Source organism: Pseudorca crassidens, chromosome 13 (genome assembly GCF_039906515.1).
Source record: "Pseudorca crassidens isolate mPseCra1 chromosome 13, mPseCra1.hap1, whole genome shotgun sequence".
Lineage (NCBI taxonomy): Eukaryota > Metazoa > Chordata > Mammalia > Artiodactyla > Delphinidae > Pseudorca > Pseudorca crassidens.
Genome location: NC_090308.1, coordinates 19250496 through 19267853, shown reverse-complemented (window position 1 = coordinate 19267853; position 17358 = coordinate 19250496). Strand labels below are relative to the sequence as shown.

At 39.2% G+C, this 17358-nt stretch overlaps 1 protein-coding gene across 5 annotated transcripts in view; it reads right to left on the bottom strand.

Annotated features, from left to right (window-relative positions):
* EPM2A (EPM2A glucan phosphatase, laforin) overlaps positions 1-17358 on the bottom strand; it is a 160783-nt gene that overhangs the window by 98135 nt on the left and 45290 nt on the right. Inside the window, exons 1-2 of one of the 5 annotated variants that reach the window (XM_067701852.1) lie at positions 7544-7700; positions 1562-1713 (exon numbers count right to left, since the gene is read on the bottom strand). The exons of 1 other annotated variant lie outside the window; for it this stretch is intronic. Coding sequence is in view for 1 of the 4 variants with exons in the window: in XM_067701849.1 (XP_067557950.1) it covers positions 7770-8070 (301 nt within the window). In the remaining 3 variants the exon portion in view is untranslated. Of the gene's footprint in view, positions 1-1561; positions 1714-7543; positions 7701-7769; positions 8415-8623; positions 8645-17358 lie in introns of those variants that run through there. 3 more of the 5 variants (XM_067701854.1, XM_067701849.1, XM_067701853.1) reach the window with 3 other exon arrangements.

Sequence of the window (17358 nt, the reverse complement as noted above, 5' to 3'; positions counted from 1 at the left end):
TAGATCGCTTCTTGGGTCACAATCAAGCCTCAGTAAATTTAAGAGAATTGAAATCATATCAAGCATCTTTTCTGACCACAACGCTATGAGATTAGAAGCGAATTACAGGGAAAAAAACATAAAAAACACAAACACATGGAGGCTAAACAATACGTTACTAGATAACCTAGAGATCACTGAAGAAATCAAAGAGGAAATCAAAAAATACCTAGAGACAAATGACAATGAAAACACGACGTTCCAAAACCTATGGGATGCAGCAAAAGCAGTTCTAAGAGGGAAGTTTATAGCTATACAAGCCTACCTCAAGAAACAATCTCAAGTAAATAATCTAACCTTACACCTAAAGGAACTAGAGAAAGAAGAACAAACAAAACCCAAAGTTATCAGAAGGAAAGAAATCATAAAGATCAGAGCAGAAATAAATGAAATAGAAACAAAGAAAACAATAGCAAAGATCAATAAAACTGAAAGTTTGTTCTTTGAGAAGATAAACAAAATTGATAAATCATTAGCCAGACTCATCAAGAAAAAGAGGGAGAGGACTCAAATCAATAAAATTAGAAATGAAAAAGGACAAGTAACAACTGACATAGCAGAAATATAAAGGATCATGAGAGATTACTACAAGCAACTCTATGCCAATAAAATGGACAACCTGGAAGAAATGGACACATTCTTAGAAAGGTATAACCTTCCAAGACTGAAGCAGGAAGAAACAGAAAATATGAACAGACCAAGCACAAGTAATGAAATTGCAACTGTGATTAAAAATCTTCCAACAAGGGCTTCCCTTGTGGTGCAGTGGTTGAGAGTCCGCCTGCCGATGCAGGGGACGCAGGTTTGTGCCTCGGCCCGGGAAGATCCCACATGCTGTGGAGTGGCTGGGCCTGTGACCCATGGCCGCTGAGCCTGCGCGTCTGGAGCCTGTGCTCCACAACGGGAGAGGCCACAGCAGTGAGAGGCCTGCGTACTGCAAAAAAAAAAAAAAAAAAAAAAAAAATCTTCCAACAAAAAAAGTCCAGGACCAGATGGCTTCACAGGTGAATTCTACCAAACATTTAGAGAAGAGCTAACATCCATCCTTCTCAAACTCTTCCAAAAAATTGCAGAGGAAGGAACACTCTCAAACTCATTCTACAAGGCCACCATCACCCTGATACCAAAACCAGATAAAGAAAAAGAAATTTTCTTTTTTCTACAAAAAAATAAAGACAAAAAGAAATTGTCTTTTTTTCTACAAAAAAAAGAAAATTACAGACCAATATCACTGATGAATATAGATGCAAAAATCCTCAACAAAAACTAGCAAACAGAATCCAACAACACATTAAAAGGATCATACACCACAATCAAGTGGGATTTATCCCAGGGATGCAATATATGCAAGTTCAATATATGCAAATCAATCAATGTGATCAATCAATGTGATACACCATATTAATAAACTGAAGAAGAAAAACCATATGATCATCTCAATAGATGCAGAAAAGCTTTTCACAAAATTCAACGCCCATTTATGATAAAAACTCTCCAGAAAGTGGGCATAGAGGGAACCTACCTCAACATCATAAAGGCCATATACGACAAACCCACAGCAAACATCATTCGCAGTGATGAAAAACTGAAAGCATTTCCTCTAAGATCAGGAACAAGACAAGGATGTCCACTCTCACCAAAATTATTCAGCATAGTTTTGGAAGTCCTAGCCAGCTGTAAGAGAAGAAAAAGAAACAAAAGGAATACAAATTGGAAAAGAAGAAGTAAAATTGTCACTGTTTGCAGATGACATGATACTATACATAGAGAATCCTAAAGATGATACCAGAAAACTACTAGAGCTAATCAATGAATTTGGTAAAGTAGCAGGATACAAAATTAATGCACAGAATCTCTTACATTCCTATACACTAATAATGAAAAATCTGAAAGAGAAATTCTGGAAACACTCCCATTTACCTCTGCAACAAAAAGAATAAAATACCTAGGAATAAACCTACCTAGGGAGACAAAAGACCTGTATGCAGAAAACTATAAGACACTGATGAAAGAAATTAAAGATGATACCAACAGATGGAGAGATATACCGTGTTCTTGGATTGGAAGAAGCAATATTGTGAAAATGACTATACTACCCAAAGCAATCTACAGATCCAATGCAATCCCTATCAACTTACCAATGGCAGTTTTTAAGGAACTAGAAAACATCATCTTGAAATTGGTATGGAGACACAAAAGACCCCGAATAGCCAAAGCAGTCTTGAGGGAAAAACACGGAGCTGGAGGAATCAGACTCCCTGACTTCAGACTATACTACAAAGCTACAGTAAGCAAGACAATATGGTACTGGCACAAAAACAGAAATATAGATCAATGGAACAAGATAGAAATCCCAGAGATAAACCCACGCACCTATGGTCAACTAATCTATGACAAAGGAGGCAAAGATATACAATGGAGAAGACAGTCTCTTTAATAAGTGGTGCTGGGAAAACTGGACAGCTACATGTAAAAGAATGAAATTAGAACACTCCCTAACACCATACACAAAAATAAACTCAAAATGGATTTGAGACCTAAATGTAAGACCAGACACTATAAAACTCTTACAGGAAAACATAGGAAGAACACTCTTTGACATAAATCACAGCAAGATCTTTTTGATCCACCTCCTATAGTAATAGAAGTAAAAACAAAAATAAACAAATGGGACCTAATGAAACTTCAAAGCCTTTTCACAGCAAAGGAAACCATAAACGAGACCAAAAGACAGCCCTCAGAATGGGAGAAAATATTTGCAAACGAATCAATGGACAAAGGATTAATCTCAAAAATATATAAACAACTCATGCAGCTCAATATTAAAGAAACAAACAACCCAATCCAAAACTGGGCAGAAGACCTAAATAGACATTTCTCCGAAGAAGACATACAGATGGCCAAGAAGCACATGAAAAGCTGCTCAACATCACTAATTATTAGAGAAATGCAAATCAAAACTACAATGAGGTATCAGCTCACACCAGTTAGAATGGGCATCATCAGAAAATCTACAAACAACAAATGCTGGAGAGGGTGCGGAGAAAAGGGAACCCTCTTGCACTGCTGGTGGGACTGTAAATTGATGCAGCCACTATGGAGAACAGTATGGAGGTTCCTTAAAAAACTAAAACTAGGGCTTCCCTGGTGGCGCAGTGGTTGAGAGTCCGCCTGCCGATGCAGGGGACACGGGTTCGTTCCCCCGTCTGGGAAGATCTCACATGCCACGGAGTGAGCTGTGGCCACTGAGCCTGTGCGCCCGGAGCCTGTGCTCCGCAGTGGGAGAGGCCATAGCAGTGAGAGGCCCACGTACCGCAAAAAAAAAAAAAAAAACTAAAACTAGAATTACCATATGATCCAGCAATCCCACTACTGGGCATATACCCAGAGAAAACCATAATTCAAAAAGACACATGCACCCCAATGTTCATTGCAGTACTATTTACAATAGCCAGGTCATGGAAGCAACCTAAATGCCCATCGGCAGATGAATGAATAAACAAGTTGTGGTACATATATACAATGGAATATTACTCAGCCATAAAAAGGAATGAAATTGAGTCATTTGTTGAGACGTGGATGGATCTAGAGACTGTCATACAGAGTGAAGTAAGTCAGAAAGGGAAAAACAAATGTCGTATATTAACGCATGTATGTGAAACCTAGAACAATGGTACAGATGAACTGGTTTGCAGGGCAGAAGTTGAGACACAGATGTAGAGAACAAACATATGGACGCCAAGGGGGGAAAACCGTGGTGGGGTGGGGATGGTGGTGTGCTGAATTGGGCGATTGGGATTGACATGTATACACTGATGTGTATAAAATTGATGACTAATAAGAACCTGCAGTATAAACAAACAAACAAACAAAAACAACTAATACTAAATTTTCTTTGGGTTATTTGTATGGAAATATGTTAATATAAATGTTTCAGACATTACATGAAATTTCTAAAAATCTTATATGTTCTGGTATAATGTTATAAGTCATTATTCTAGTTATTACTTTAAAATATGTATCTCAGAAATAACTAAATTTCCTTGTCAATTGCATTATTATGAACTTTCATCAAATCTTTAACCATGGTCATTTTGAAGTCTTTTGTCATTTGCAGACAGTTCTGGGTGTACTCTGATGCTTTTGCAAATATATTCCTATAAAAGGGTTTCATCTTCAAGGAATTCATGGAAAAGACTCTGACAAGTACAGGTTTCTGGTAACCGACTATACTGCTGAACTGAATGAATAAGCATTTTCAGAACCCTAATGGAAAACTGATGAATTTATAAAAGTGCTAACAAAAGATCAAGATGAAAAAAAATTAATTACATGGGACTGAGTGAACTGATGAGGATGATTATAAGTTTTGTGACTTTCTGTTTGAATAAAAAAAAAATCCCACAAAGACTCAGAGGCAAAAAATATACAAATCAATTTTCACTGCAAAGTAAAGGAGCTGTTACAGTGGAGGATTACTGGACTGAATGTCAATATTATGACATAGTGTGAGTGTGTTTCGTGTTTGGTAATTGCAATCATTGTTGCTTTTGTTGTGGCCATCCATTTACAATGTCTGGTGTCAGTTTATTTATCTCTTGTAAAAATAAAATACAGGGTGTGTGTGTGAAAAAAAAAAAGTATAAAAAAATACCAAAAAAAAATTATTTGAGGATACAATCCAATGAAATGATTAAGACATTCAAGAAACTGGAAGATTTGGAATCCTTAACAATGCAACACACATTGGAGTTCAATTAAAAACAACAAAAATAAAAGTCTCAGCTGTGCTCAGAAAGCTATATATTAGTGAAAATTGGAACAAAAATCCCAATTCTTCAAGGAAAAGAATGTTTTCAAAAAGTGAGGAATTTGCATTCATCCAATACTGCATTTAAGCTAGGAAATTTTGATGATCAACGTGCTGTTTCTGTTTTTAAAAAGTAACTAGAAAGTTTGAAACAAGGTGTAGAACATGGCCACCCAAATATAAAGTAAAATGAACTCTGGTATCACTTTAAATAAAAATCTGAGTATGATTTACAGTGTAAGAGAAGAGAGCTTTTCCTCCTGGTACACAGGTTTCATGTCACAGAATTATATTTCCAAACTTTTAATGAGTGCAACTGAACTACTTAGTTCCACACTAATTATTTCCTAATCAATAATAGTAACAATAACAAACACTTATTTAACACTTAATATATGTCTTATTCTAAGCTCTTTAGATTTATTAGCCAGTTTAGTCCTTTCAACAACAGCACAGTAAAGTGACTTGCCCAAGGTCACACACTGGTTGGTGAAGCCATTCTGGCTCTAGAATCCTTGCTCTTAAAAATAGGCTATGCAGAAAAAAAAAAAAAGGCTATGCGGGCTTCCCTGGCGCAGTGGTTGAGAGTCCGCCTGCCGATGCAGGGGACACGGGTTCGTGCCCCAGTCCGGGAAGATCCCACACGCCGCGGAGCGGCTGGGCCCGTGAGCCATGGCCGCTGAGCCTGCGCGTCCGGAGCCTGTGCTCCGCAACTGGAGAGGCCGCAGCAGTGACAGGCCCGCGTACCGCAAAAAAACAAACAAACAAACAAAATAGGCTATGCTGCGCCTCGTGATGCTCTTTGTTAACTTACAGTTCTTAGAATCAACCTATCCACCTAAAACAAGAAGGCACAGCAACAATTATAAAACAGAATACAAATTATATGTTAATAGAACTTAATGTAGAAATGATGATTAACCAAAGTAAGGAGAAGGGGAGGAATGTGTAGGTGAGTTATTTTTCTTATCCTTTTACATAGGAGTAACTTTCTATGTAACAGAAGCATAATACAGAAATTTCTATATAATAGAAAGTCAACAATAAACTACATATATGCAGTATAAAATAATAATATAAAAACCAGCAGGGAGGAGAGAGATAATGAACTTGAGCTAAATTCCTCATATTTCACAGCAAGTATGATGGTTAATTTAATGGGTATACAGCAGCTGTCAATAGATATTGTCTAATTTTAATTTAAATGTAATATATAACTTGTATGGTAACTCAGAAAATCTAAAAACAGAAAAATTCAACTTGATATATTAAGAAATAGCAATATAAGCAAATTATTCAGAACTTTGGGAGGAATATCAGAAAAACTAAAAATAGAAAAGGAGAGAGACTGGGGAAAGGGAAGAATCTTTCTTTTTTACCATCCTAATTTTTATTAAAATGATCAGATATTACTTTATTATGAAAAATAATTATATAATACTATTAATAATAGTAATATCCTGTAAAGAAGGGCATAATTGATGAGAGTACCTTTCAGTTCTGGCATCGTAATACAAAAAGACAATAAACGTCACCAGACCATGAAACTCAGCGGGGTACAAAGAGGAACAAGGAAAAAATATATATATAAACATATTACAGAACACTCATGCTCTTTGCAGATTCTTTGATTCCACATCATTATGGGCTAAGTGGCCCATTTTTGTCATATAAACTTCCACAGAGACATTTCATCCACTTTAGACAACTACTGAGCCACACATACTCCAATCCCCAACTTTGCACATTTCATTTAAAGAAAGGACTGTCTAAATTCACACATCGCGGGCAGGATTCTACACTGGCATAAAGTTTTCAGGGAATAATTTGGTAGTCCTTACTGGAATGTAAAATATGGCCACGCTTTGACCTAACAGTTTCACTTCTCAGAATCTACCATACAGGAACATTCCCAAATGCTCAAAGATAACTTTATACACAGATTTCCAATTAAGCTATTACTGTTTATAACAGAGGAAGACAGAAAACAACCTAAATGCACATTGGTAAATGCAGAATATTTCGTTGCCATTTAAAAAATGAAATATACATTTATACGAGTGGCACTAAAAGGTATCCGCAACCTTTACAGAGCAAGAAAAAGCAGGATAGAGAATAATATATTAACCAATTTATGTGTGAGATAGATACATGTCATATATTGGTCTGTGTGCAGTGGACTTAGGGTGTGTGGAGGACACAAGTTTTTACTTTGTACATTTTTTGCTTTTGTTTTTGATTTTTTACAGCCAGCATGTATTGTTTTTATATTTTAAGAAATCAGAGCATATCTCAACTGTCATATATTCGGGGCTTTAAAAAAAATCAAAAAGAGAAACGCTCAACGTTTTTCCAGTAGTTCATTCTCAAATCGAAAAGAAGAAAAAATAATACACTAGAGATAGCACGTTGCAGTTTAGGATTAGCGAAAAGGGTAGCTTCACTGGTTGGGTCATTTTTTAGTGAATCGGGGCAAGAAAATGAGGGCACAAAAACAGTCAAGGCAGAGTTGAGGAGCGAACCCAGGAGCGGCGGGGGACCTGGCAGACCGGGAACCCGCGCAGGGAGGACGCGGAGGGCGAGGGGGACCGAGGCCCGAACCGGGTCCTGTGTTTGTGGGAAAGAGGTCGGAGGAGCAAAGACCGAAGGGGCGGGAGGACAGAAACCCAGAAACCCAGCCTCCATCTAGCGAACCTGTTGGGTGCGGGAGGCGCGGCTGGGGCGACAGCTGGGCGGACAGAGAAGGGTCAGCCCAGGGCGCCCGGGGAGTTCAGACAGCTTGTGAAGCCCGAGCGCCGGGCAAAGCGCCCAGGAAGTCGCGGCGGGGACTGTGGGGCCCGCCCCAGGCCGAGGCCGAGGACAAGGCCAAGGCCAAGGCCAAGGCCGAGGCCGGGATGCAGGCCGGCGCAGCTCCCAGTACCTTCCCAGGAGAGCTCTCCTCCCGGCTCGCGCTTCAGGAACTTGTACCAGAACGTGTCCACGCGGCCCGGCTCCGCCCCATCCTGCGCCACCTCCTCGGCCGCCAGCTCCACCTCCCCGAGCCACAGGCCCGGTTCCTGCAGCGCCAGTGTCCCAGCGCCCGCTGCCGTGCCCGCCGGCTTCAGGCGCACCGCCCCGCGCGGCTCCCAGCGCCCCAGCTCAGGCCGAGACCCCACGACCAGCAGCTCCGGCCCGGCCCCGGCCACCGCGGGCGGCACCACCACCCCGAAGCGGAACCGCATGGCAGCGGGCGGCGCGGCTCCCGGGCTCCAGTCTCTCTGCGACCGGCGGACGCGACCCGAGCGCCAGGCGGCAGCGGCGATTGGGCGGCGGCGCGCGAGGCCTGGACGCGCGAGGCGCGGACGCTGGCAGGGACACGTGCGATGCTGCACCTTTTTTGGGCTGCATCACGCGGCCCAGGAGCCCGAGGATGATCCAGGCCGGGGCCTTTGGCCGCGGGAAGTGGTCAGCTGGGGCCACCACCCGTCTCTCCCCGAGAAAGAGCTTGGCCCCTGCCCGCTGCCTCTTCCAGCGGCTCCGCGGACGTCTGGGGACGCATCGGAAGCAAGGAAAAGGGGTTAAGAAAGGAAATAAAACATCTCATAAGCCCCGAGATTTTCCAGTAATCTTTCTAAAAACATCGAAATTATTTTTGTGAGGGTCGTAGGAAGAAGAGAATGGCATATAGAAAGCAGCCTCCACAATAGTGAAGTTGGGGAAAGATCCTGCAGCGGTGTCTGGAGAGCTCCGGACCTTCAACAGGTCACTTACACTCTCTGGGCCTCAGGTTCTTACCTGTAAACTGAGGGTATAAAATAATGATCTTTAAAGACCCTGCCGGCTCTGATTAGTGGAAGAGGCGCCATTCAGAGCCCAGAGCTCGTGCAAAAACACTGAATACTTTTCCCTTGCCTAGACCAATTTGATGCCTGAAATGACACATGATCACTTTCTTTTTTCGAAAGAGTGTTATAATACTTTAGTACGTATAAAAATGGTTTAAAGTAAATATTTTCAAGCCTTTCCAAGGTAAAACAAAACCCAAAAACGGTAATTCTATGACTGTAAATATATGACTGACAATTTTTAAATGGCATAAAATAAAGCTTTTTGCTTTGAATTTGCTTTCAGTAAAAGTCAGTAATATTTTTTCAACTTAAAACATCATTCTGTGTCCAGAAACACAGGCTTATAGTTATTTGATCAAAAGAAAACTGTTAGGGGTAGGGCGTGGAGGAGGGGGGCTTTAATTTTGGTCACTACCTTAAGAAAACCACCTGTCCTGTTTACATAATCTGTTACTTTTTGATTCTTTATTAAAATTGTTCTCGTGGTCTTAACATTTCTATATTCATCAGCACTTAACATAGCAATCTTATGTGAACTAAAGACACACAAAGACACGTCTTTACCAGTATTTGAAAGCTTGTGAATAGTGGGGGGAAAGTCAAAAAATTTCAGACATTCAGAATATAAGTAGAACAGAAAGAAGTATAAAAATGTAAACCATACAAACTCAGTCTCTCTGTGGAACAATTAGTAAACTATTAATACATTTCACTTTTAAATATCGATATTCCACTCAGTGTTTGGTTAGTTGCTAAGCTTAGGGATAAACACAAAGAAAAATGTGAAGACAGCAGGGCTGGCCAAATACGGCTGATTCAGTAGCAAAGCAGACATTAAATCACAGTGACAAGTGAGTCCGTTTATTCAAATTGCTGCTACAAAATATTCTTAATTTTAGGAAAATAAGAGTCATTTGGCCATGCAAGGACCCTGGAAGCTGACAGTTCAGAACTTTCTTGTGTTCTGCCATGCTGCTGTGTTGTGTACTTTCCAAATGGCATTATTCCCATCAGCTCTTCCAAAGGGAATACTGCCCATTCTGTAGATGAAACAATGACAAAAAAGAAAACAATATATTTTTCAATAGACATTATTTCCTTTTCTCCTCTCTCCTCGTAAAGAAGTTGCGTAATTTTAACAGTTGGAAGCACCCTTTTAAGCCCGTAAATAAAATTTATAACAGCTTATTTTATGGCATGCATGGATTTAAATATAGTACGAATGTGACGGCTACATTGCGCCCCAAGTAAAATGCAATTGGAAAGAGAGAAATACCAAAATATAAAAATACATATTTTAAAGTCTCAATCATACTTTGACTGTCAATCATTTTAATTTATTAACTATGATAGTTATAATAGTTATGGAGCCCTTTTTATGTGCCAGATACATGGTTTTCATATTCATATTATCTCATTTAATTCTCTCACCAATCCTATGAGATAACTGCAATTGTTATCCCTATTTTTATATGCGAGAAAACAAGCAAGCAAGGTCCAGTAAACAGCCCACAGCAAGGAAGGGGCAGAGCCAGATGCTAAAAGACACCCATTCATCTTATAGTTAAAGATAAGATAATATAACATAATATTTGATTTCTGATAAGTAAATCATTTACAGAATGCATTTAAATCCCAGCATATTTAAATAAGTTATTCTCCATTAATTCTTAATAAAGAAATGAACTTTCTGTAAATACTTCCTGTGACTAAATTCATGCTTAGGAATGATGGAATAGAAGGATCATAAGTGGCAGTCTAAACTGATCAATGAGATCTGTAAAGACATAAATATCTTGGTATCTAAAGTGGATTTGACCTCAGGTTCTAGAAAATGGTCATTTTTATGCCTTAATATGCCTATCTTGTTGGCAGTAGTAACACAAATTTAAGAAGGCAAGGTGAAAAAATTTACCAATTATTAAGCTGTGTTATTCCCAACTCGTTTTTCTTGTTGAGTTCTCCATGTAAGATTTCTTTTACATTTCAATGACTCGGGATATTTATTAAAAGAGATTAGTTATGAAATCCATTTGGGGTCAGATTCTTGATGCTATAATGACAAGATGAATTTAGAACAAGAATTAGCCCAGCAGAGTAACATAACTCTGATAATAATTTTTAAAAGACCAAACTAATTTGTTGTCATTGAATTTCATTTCTATAGTGCTATCTTATATATAACTACAATGTGTCTTAAAGAATGGGTGATAAGTTCAAATTTAGAGTTTCAGGATGCAATTCAAATGCAAATTCTTTCAAAGCCCCCCCGCCCTCAACCCGGGAAAGCTCTTACTTGGATCTCTGGTAATTTATGATTTCTGAAGCAATCTTTCACTAGTCAGTGAGTTATCATGTCTTTCCTTATAATATTGTGTATGTATTCACACACTCACTGATGTAAAACATATTTCAACCAAGTAGTTTAGGAACCATTATAAGTATTAGTTTATTACTTGTCAGAACATACTGAGTTAAATGTGTCACATATACTATTTCCAATTTCATAGCTTAAAAAATAATAATAAAAGCAAAACCAGACAAAACATTCCAGGGAGAATTTGAATACAGCTTAGAGATGTTTGCATATTGCAACTGCCTTTTTTCTGGCTTGGAAAATTGTAGGTTAGGCTACTTGAAATCCCTTTGAGGATCTGGAGCAATAGAAGGGTTTGAGCTATACCAAGGCTTTGTTCAAAAATCCCACAACATTTCTCAACTAGTTAAAAAATCCATGTCCCTTTTTGGTATATATAAAAATCTTCTTGGGGCTTCCCTGGTGGCGCAGTGGTTGAGAGTCCGCCTGCCGATGCAGGGCACACGGGTTCATGCCCCGGTCCGGGAAGATCCCACATGCCGCGGAGCGGCTGGGCCTGTGGGCCATGGCCGCTGAGCCTGCGCGTCCGGAGCCTGTGCTCCGCAACGGGAGAGGCCACAACACTGAGAGGCCCGCGTACCGCAAAAAAAAAAAAAACAAAAAAAAACTTCTATCTCCAGGAGATTCCAATAATTCGACTTCCCACCCCACACAGTCAGGGAAGTACTGCATTTTCAGTGCATCAGCAACAGCCAGTTTTGTCATGCATATTTCTCTGTAATTTATATGATCAAAAATATTAATTGTTAGAAATGCTCCAAGTATAAAATTACAATGAAATGTATGCCTTTTCCAATGACATTGACTCTGCCCCTCCCTCAAACATCCCTCCCTCACACATCCCTTCCCACTATCCGCATTGTAAAACCCACCTCCCTACACTTCTCAGTTGGAAACCTCTACGCAACAGGTCAGTCGAGCCTGGGTTCTGTTAGGCGATGACCTCAGCTGACTTTTCCTAGGGAAAGTAGTGGGCCAAGCCAGGTGCCCAGACCTTGAGGTTAGAGACACCAGCTTAGAGCATCCTTCAGTGGTAAAAAGATCCTCCTAGGTCTGGGGTAACTCGAATGGCAGGCTCATTAACACCTTTCTCAAGGAGGGTAGAGGGCCTGATAATTCAACCCTTGGGAATAAAAGAGTCATGGCTGGAAGGGAAGATCTGAAACTCCCAAGGGAACTTTCAAAGAGTTTGAGAAAAAGGAAGGAGGTTAGCTGGAAGCAGAGCTGACTTATTTATCCTTAAATGGAGAATGGAGACTAAAGTGGAGGAAGTGGGCAATTGTTAGTGGGGAGGCAGGCCAGGAGGCAAAGCTGAAAGTACTTTTTAAGAATTTGAGAACACTGTAATTGACTCTTTGCTTATTTTTCCTCACCATTGTATGTGTTTGCATTAAGAATAAAAGTACTTTAAACATGAAACCATTTAGGGTGCCTATTTCTAAGATTGGGAGAGGAAGGAAGGCAGAAAGTTGTTTAGAAGACATTCCTTTACTACATCATCAGCTGGACAAAGACCAGGATCCCGGAGAGGAAAGTAAGCATTGGTGGGAGCTATAAAGGAGAAGCCTGAGGTGAAACCCCATCGGCCTTCAAGAGGAAAGAAAGGATAAAGCAGGATCTGAGTAAGTGCTCTGGGCCTTCCCCAAATCTCTAGTTCTTACTAGGACCTCAGGAGCTCCCTGGAAATGCAGAAATAAGTTAGAAGGAGGGGGTGTCCTCGTATTTTAATCAATGGAACAAGCCACTTTTTAAAAGATATATACTTGTCCAAGCATGCATTATGGACATTGTCCAAGTATAATTTTCCAGAGTGAATCTCTTGCAAATTAAGGAGGGAACCAGCAGGATGGTAAAGATGGTTCAAAAAGAATTCAAGATGCAATGTATATAGACACTGAAAGACTGCTAGAAGTTTACTAGGTTAAACACAAAATTGATTAATTTCCCACGAGGCAATAAAAATGTGACTTTTGGGTTTATCTATTCTACCACACAGAAATCACTTGCGTCTTTAACAGAAAAACATTTACAAAATTTAATATATAACTTTGGGAGTAGGGACCTAATCAATGGTAAACAGTAACATAAATCAAGACATGAAGAATCTCATAAAAAGCTGAATAATTCTTGAATGCATCTGGTGGACACTGCTCCAGACTGCCCAACATGTAGTCAATCTTGCATCTTACCTCTAAGTTTTGAATACTTTTTATTAGCAATATATAATAATAATAATAACTTCTCATTTATTGAGCACCTATCTACCATGAGGTAGGCACTGCGCTCGGTGTCTAACATACCTTATTTAACCCTCTCCACATTTCCATGACATAGTTATGATCTCCATTTTACAGAAGAAGGATGAAAGTTTCTGAAACATTAACTGATTTGCCTCAGGTCATACAGCTAATAAACGACAGAGCCAGGAACTCTACCCAGGAATGTCTCTCTAGCCAGGGACTCAGCATATGGTTGTGCAGCTAAGATACTGCACGGAAGCACTGGGCTGGAGGGATCAGTGGGGGCTGAAACATAGCAGATGCTCCGCTTGCAAAGCCTTTTCCTCTGGGTGCTTTTTCCTTCCCATAAAATACCTGCTCCTTGGTAAGCCTAGTGCCACAGGGTAAATCTGTAGAAAGCCATGGGGGCTGAGAGTGCCCAGGGGTGACATATGTCACTACTTCCTTCTCCCAGAGGGAAATACTCCCAGTTCCCACAAAGGTATATACAAGCTAAAGCACTGATTCCAAAAGTTTAAAAAAACAAACAACCCAATTAAAAAACGGGCAGAAAAACTGAAGAGTCATTTTTCTAAAGAGGAAATGCAGATGGCCAACAGACACATGAAAAGATGCTCAACATTGCTAATCATCAGGGAAATGCAAATCGAAACCACAATGAGATATTACCCCACACCTGTCAGAATGGTTATCATCAAAAAGAACACAAGTATCTTGTATTGGCGAGGGTATGGAGAAAAGGGAACTCTCGTACACTGTTGGTAAGAATGTAAGTTGGAAAACAGTATGGTGGTTTCTCAAAAACCTAAAAATAGAGCTACCATATGATCCAGCAATTCCGCTCCTGAATATATATCCGAAAAAAAAAAACACTAATTCGAAAAGATACATGCACTCCAATGTTCATAATGGCATTATTTATAATTGCCAAGATATAGAGGCAACCTAAGTGTCCATCAACAGATGAATGGATAAAGAAGATGTTTATACACACACACACACACACACACACACACACACACAATGGAATACTATTCAGTCATAGAAAAGAATGAGATTTTTGCCATTTGTAGCAACATGGATGGACTACGAGGGCCTTGTGCTAAGTGAAATAAGTCAGACAGAGACATACAAATAACATATGATATCACATATATGTGGAATCTAAAAAATACAACAGACTAGTGAATATAACAAAAAAGAAGCAGACTCACAGATATAGAGAGGAAATTAGTGGTTACCAATGGAGAAAGGGAAGTGGGGGACAATATGGGGGTAGGGGTTTAAGAGGTACAAACTATTAGGTATAAAGCAAGCTACAAGGATATATTGTACACATGGGAAATATAGCCATATTTTCTAATAACTATAAATGCAGTATAACCTTTAAAAATTGTGAATCGCTATATTGTACACCTGTAACTTATATAATATGTATATCAACTATAATTTCAATTTTAAAAAGTAGCCAAAAAAACAAGAACAAAAATAAAGGCAGACCAGACAGTCTGCCACATAATATTGTCATAGACACAGTACCACAGTGCAAAGTTTGTGTAAGAAGGAGGGAGGGGAAGGGGACAAGAAAAAAAAATGTAAAAAAAATTAATGACAAGAAAAGGGAACCCTCATACACTGTTGGTGGGAATGTAAACTGATACAGCCACTATGGAGAACAGTATGGAGGTTCCTTAAAAAACTACAAATAGAGCTACCATGTGACCCAGCAATCCCACTACTGGGCATATACCCAGAGAAAACCATAATTCATAAAAACACATGCACCTCAATATTCATAGCAGCACTATTTACAATAGCCGGGTCATGGAAGCAACCTAAATGTCCATTGACAGTGGAATGGATAAAGTAGATGTGGTACATATATACAATGGAATATTACTCAGCCATAAAAAGGCATGAAATTGTGTCATTTGTAGAGACGTGGAAGGACCTAGAGAGTGTCATACAGAGTGATGTAAGTCAGAAACAGAAAAGCAAATATCGTATACTATAACACATATATGTGGAATCTAGAAAAATGGTTTAGATGATCTTAGTTGCAAAGAAGAAATAGAGACACAGACCTAGAGAACAAATGTATGGACACCAAGGGGAAAAGGGGTGGGGTGGGAAGAATTGGGAGACTGGGACTGACACATATACATTATTGATACTATGTATAAAATGGACAACTGATGGGAACATGCTGTGTAGCACAGGGGACTCACCTAATGCACTGTGGTAACCTAAATGAGGGAAGTCCAAAAGGGAGGGGGTATCTGTATGTGTATGGAGGTTTCACTTTTTTGTGCAGTGGAGGCTAACACAACCTTGTAAAGCAACCATACCCCAATAAGAATTAATTAGAAAAAATTAATGACAACTGTATAGACACAGTTTAGTAAATCTCAATATTTTTACTCATTAACACAGATCCTTAGCAAAATTACAGCTATAAGCAGATTATATATAACAGCCTGGACAAATACAGATGTATCTAACTAAATGTAGAACAGTAGCCTAGACTTTGTACACATGCGCTGTGATGAGATTGCCTGGCTGTAGGAGTCTGCCATGTGGCGGCTTCCGCTCCCTCTGCTAAGACCTAGTTCTGCAAGAACTTCACAGGAAACTTCACAGCCGTTCTGTAGCTCTGGGAACTCTGAGAGATGAGTGAAACAGGAAACAAAAATTCTACTGCTTCCTTCCTTAAAAGGAGGCCAGGGAAGGCTATGATGAGGGAAACAGTTTACTGAACCCGACTGAGCACATTTCACTTCAATTTATAAATATTACCAGATGGAGGGAGGCTCTAGTCTCTAGGCCACTGCACAAAAAAGAACTTGCAGAATGTACCAAAAAAAAAGCAAGTAAACTATTATACCAGCTTATATTGCACATTTAAGTCATCTGAGTTTTGAACCCCTGCTTTTCAAAGGAAAACACACATAAACCTGGTTCCTAAAAATCTAGAAGAGAAGAATTTTTTCCCTTCAGCATACACAAAGGTACTGATTTGCACTTTGCAGTGGTGGATAGGAAAAAAGACCTTTTCAGATTTTTTCAAATCCTTCCAAAAGAGGCAACTAATTCACATCAGACAATCAATATACAAATAATGTTGAAGTAGACAGCATTGGATTAGGTGACTTGGACCTCACAAATATAAGATGTGATCCTTGCCCTCAAGGAGTTTCTGGTGCAGTTGTTAGAGATAAATACACATGAAAAGTTGAGTTACATCACAGATGTTCATTTTTTTCAATATAAAGGTACTAAATTACTTGTCACAGAGCAATGACTGACAACTAGAAACAGGAATCATAAAGGTCAGAACAGGATTGAAGCACGAAGGACCTGGATGGTTTGGTCCTTGGAAGCATAAAGGTCATAAAGGACCCTGGAAGCAGAACGTGGGAGAGACAATAAACAAGAGATGAAGGTGAGGGGACACGGATATCCCAAGTCAGAGAAATGCATCCACAAAAGCAGAGGCAGAAAACCTCAAAACATGTTTAAGGTAAAGTCATTTTAGAGGAGCAAAGGATAAGGATCCCAAAAATCATTTTTCTCAGATAATTATATAACAAACATGTATTTTGCCTTGGTTACATTTTAGAGAAATCATGCGCTTTAACTAATATGTTCCACATTTTACAATTTGTCATAAAAAATAATGGATAAAGAGACAAGCATGTTATAGTAGTTCTATAAGGAAGAAAGGGAAAATAAAAGAGAAAAGAAAATATTTTGGGTGTTTCATGTCCATAGAGAGAATATCAAACTTATTAAAATCAAGAGGTGAGGCATTTCACGTACCTTAGTTCAATATGAAGATGAGTTCATTTATGCTATTTCATAACAGCAGAAATGAGTAAATTGCAAACTGTTTTACTTTGCTCATTGCCTCCTTCAGTGAGTATGTGAGTGCATCACCCACAAGCTTATCAGACTAACAGTATTAATCATGGCAAGGCTAAGATACGTTTAATAATCTCATTTAGTTATCAAAGTTTTTGAAGTATTAGGTTAGGTACATGAGATTGCTTTTTAAAGTAAATATCT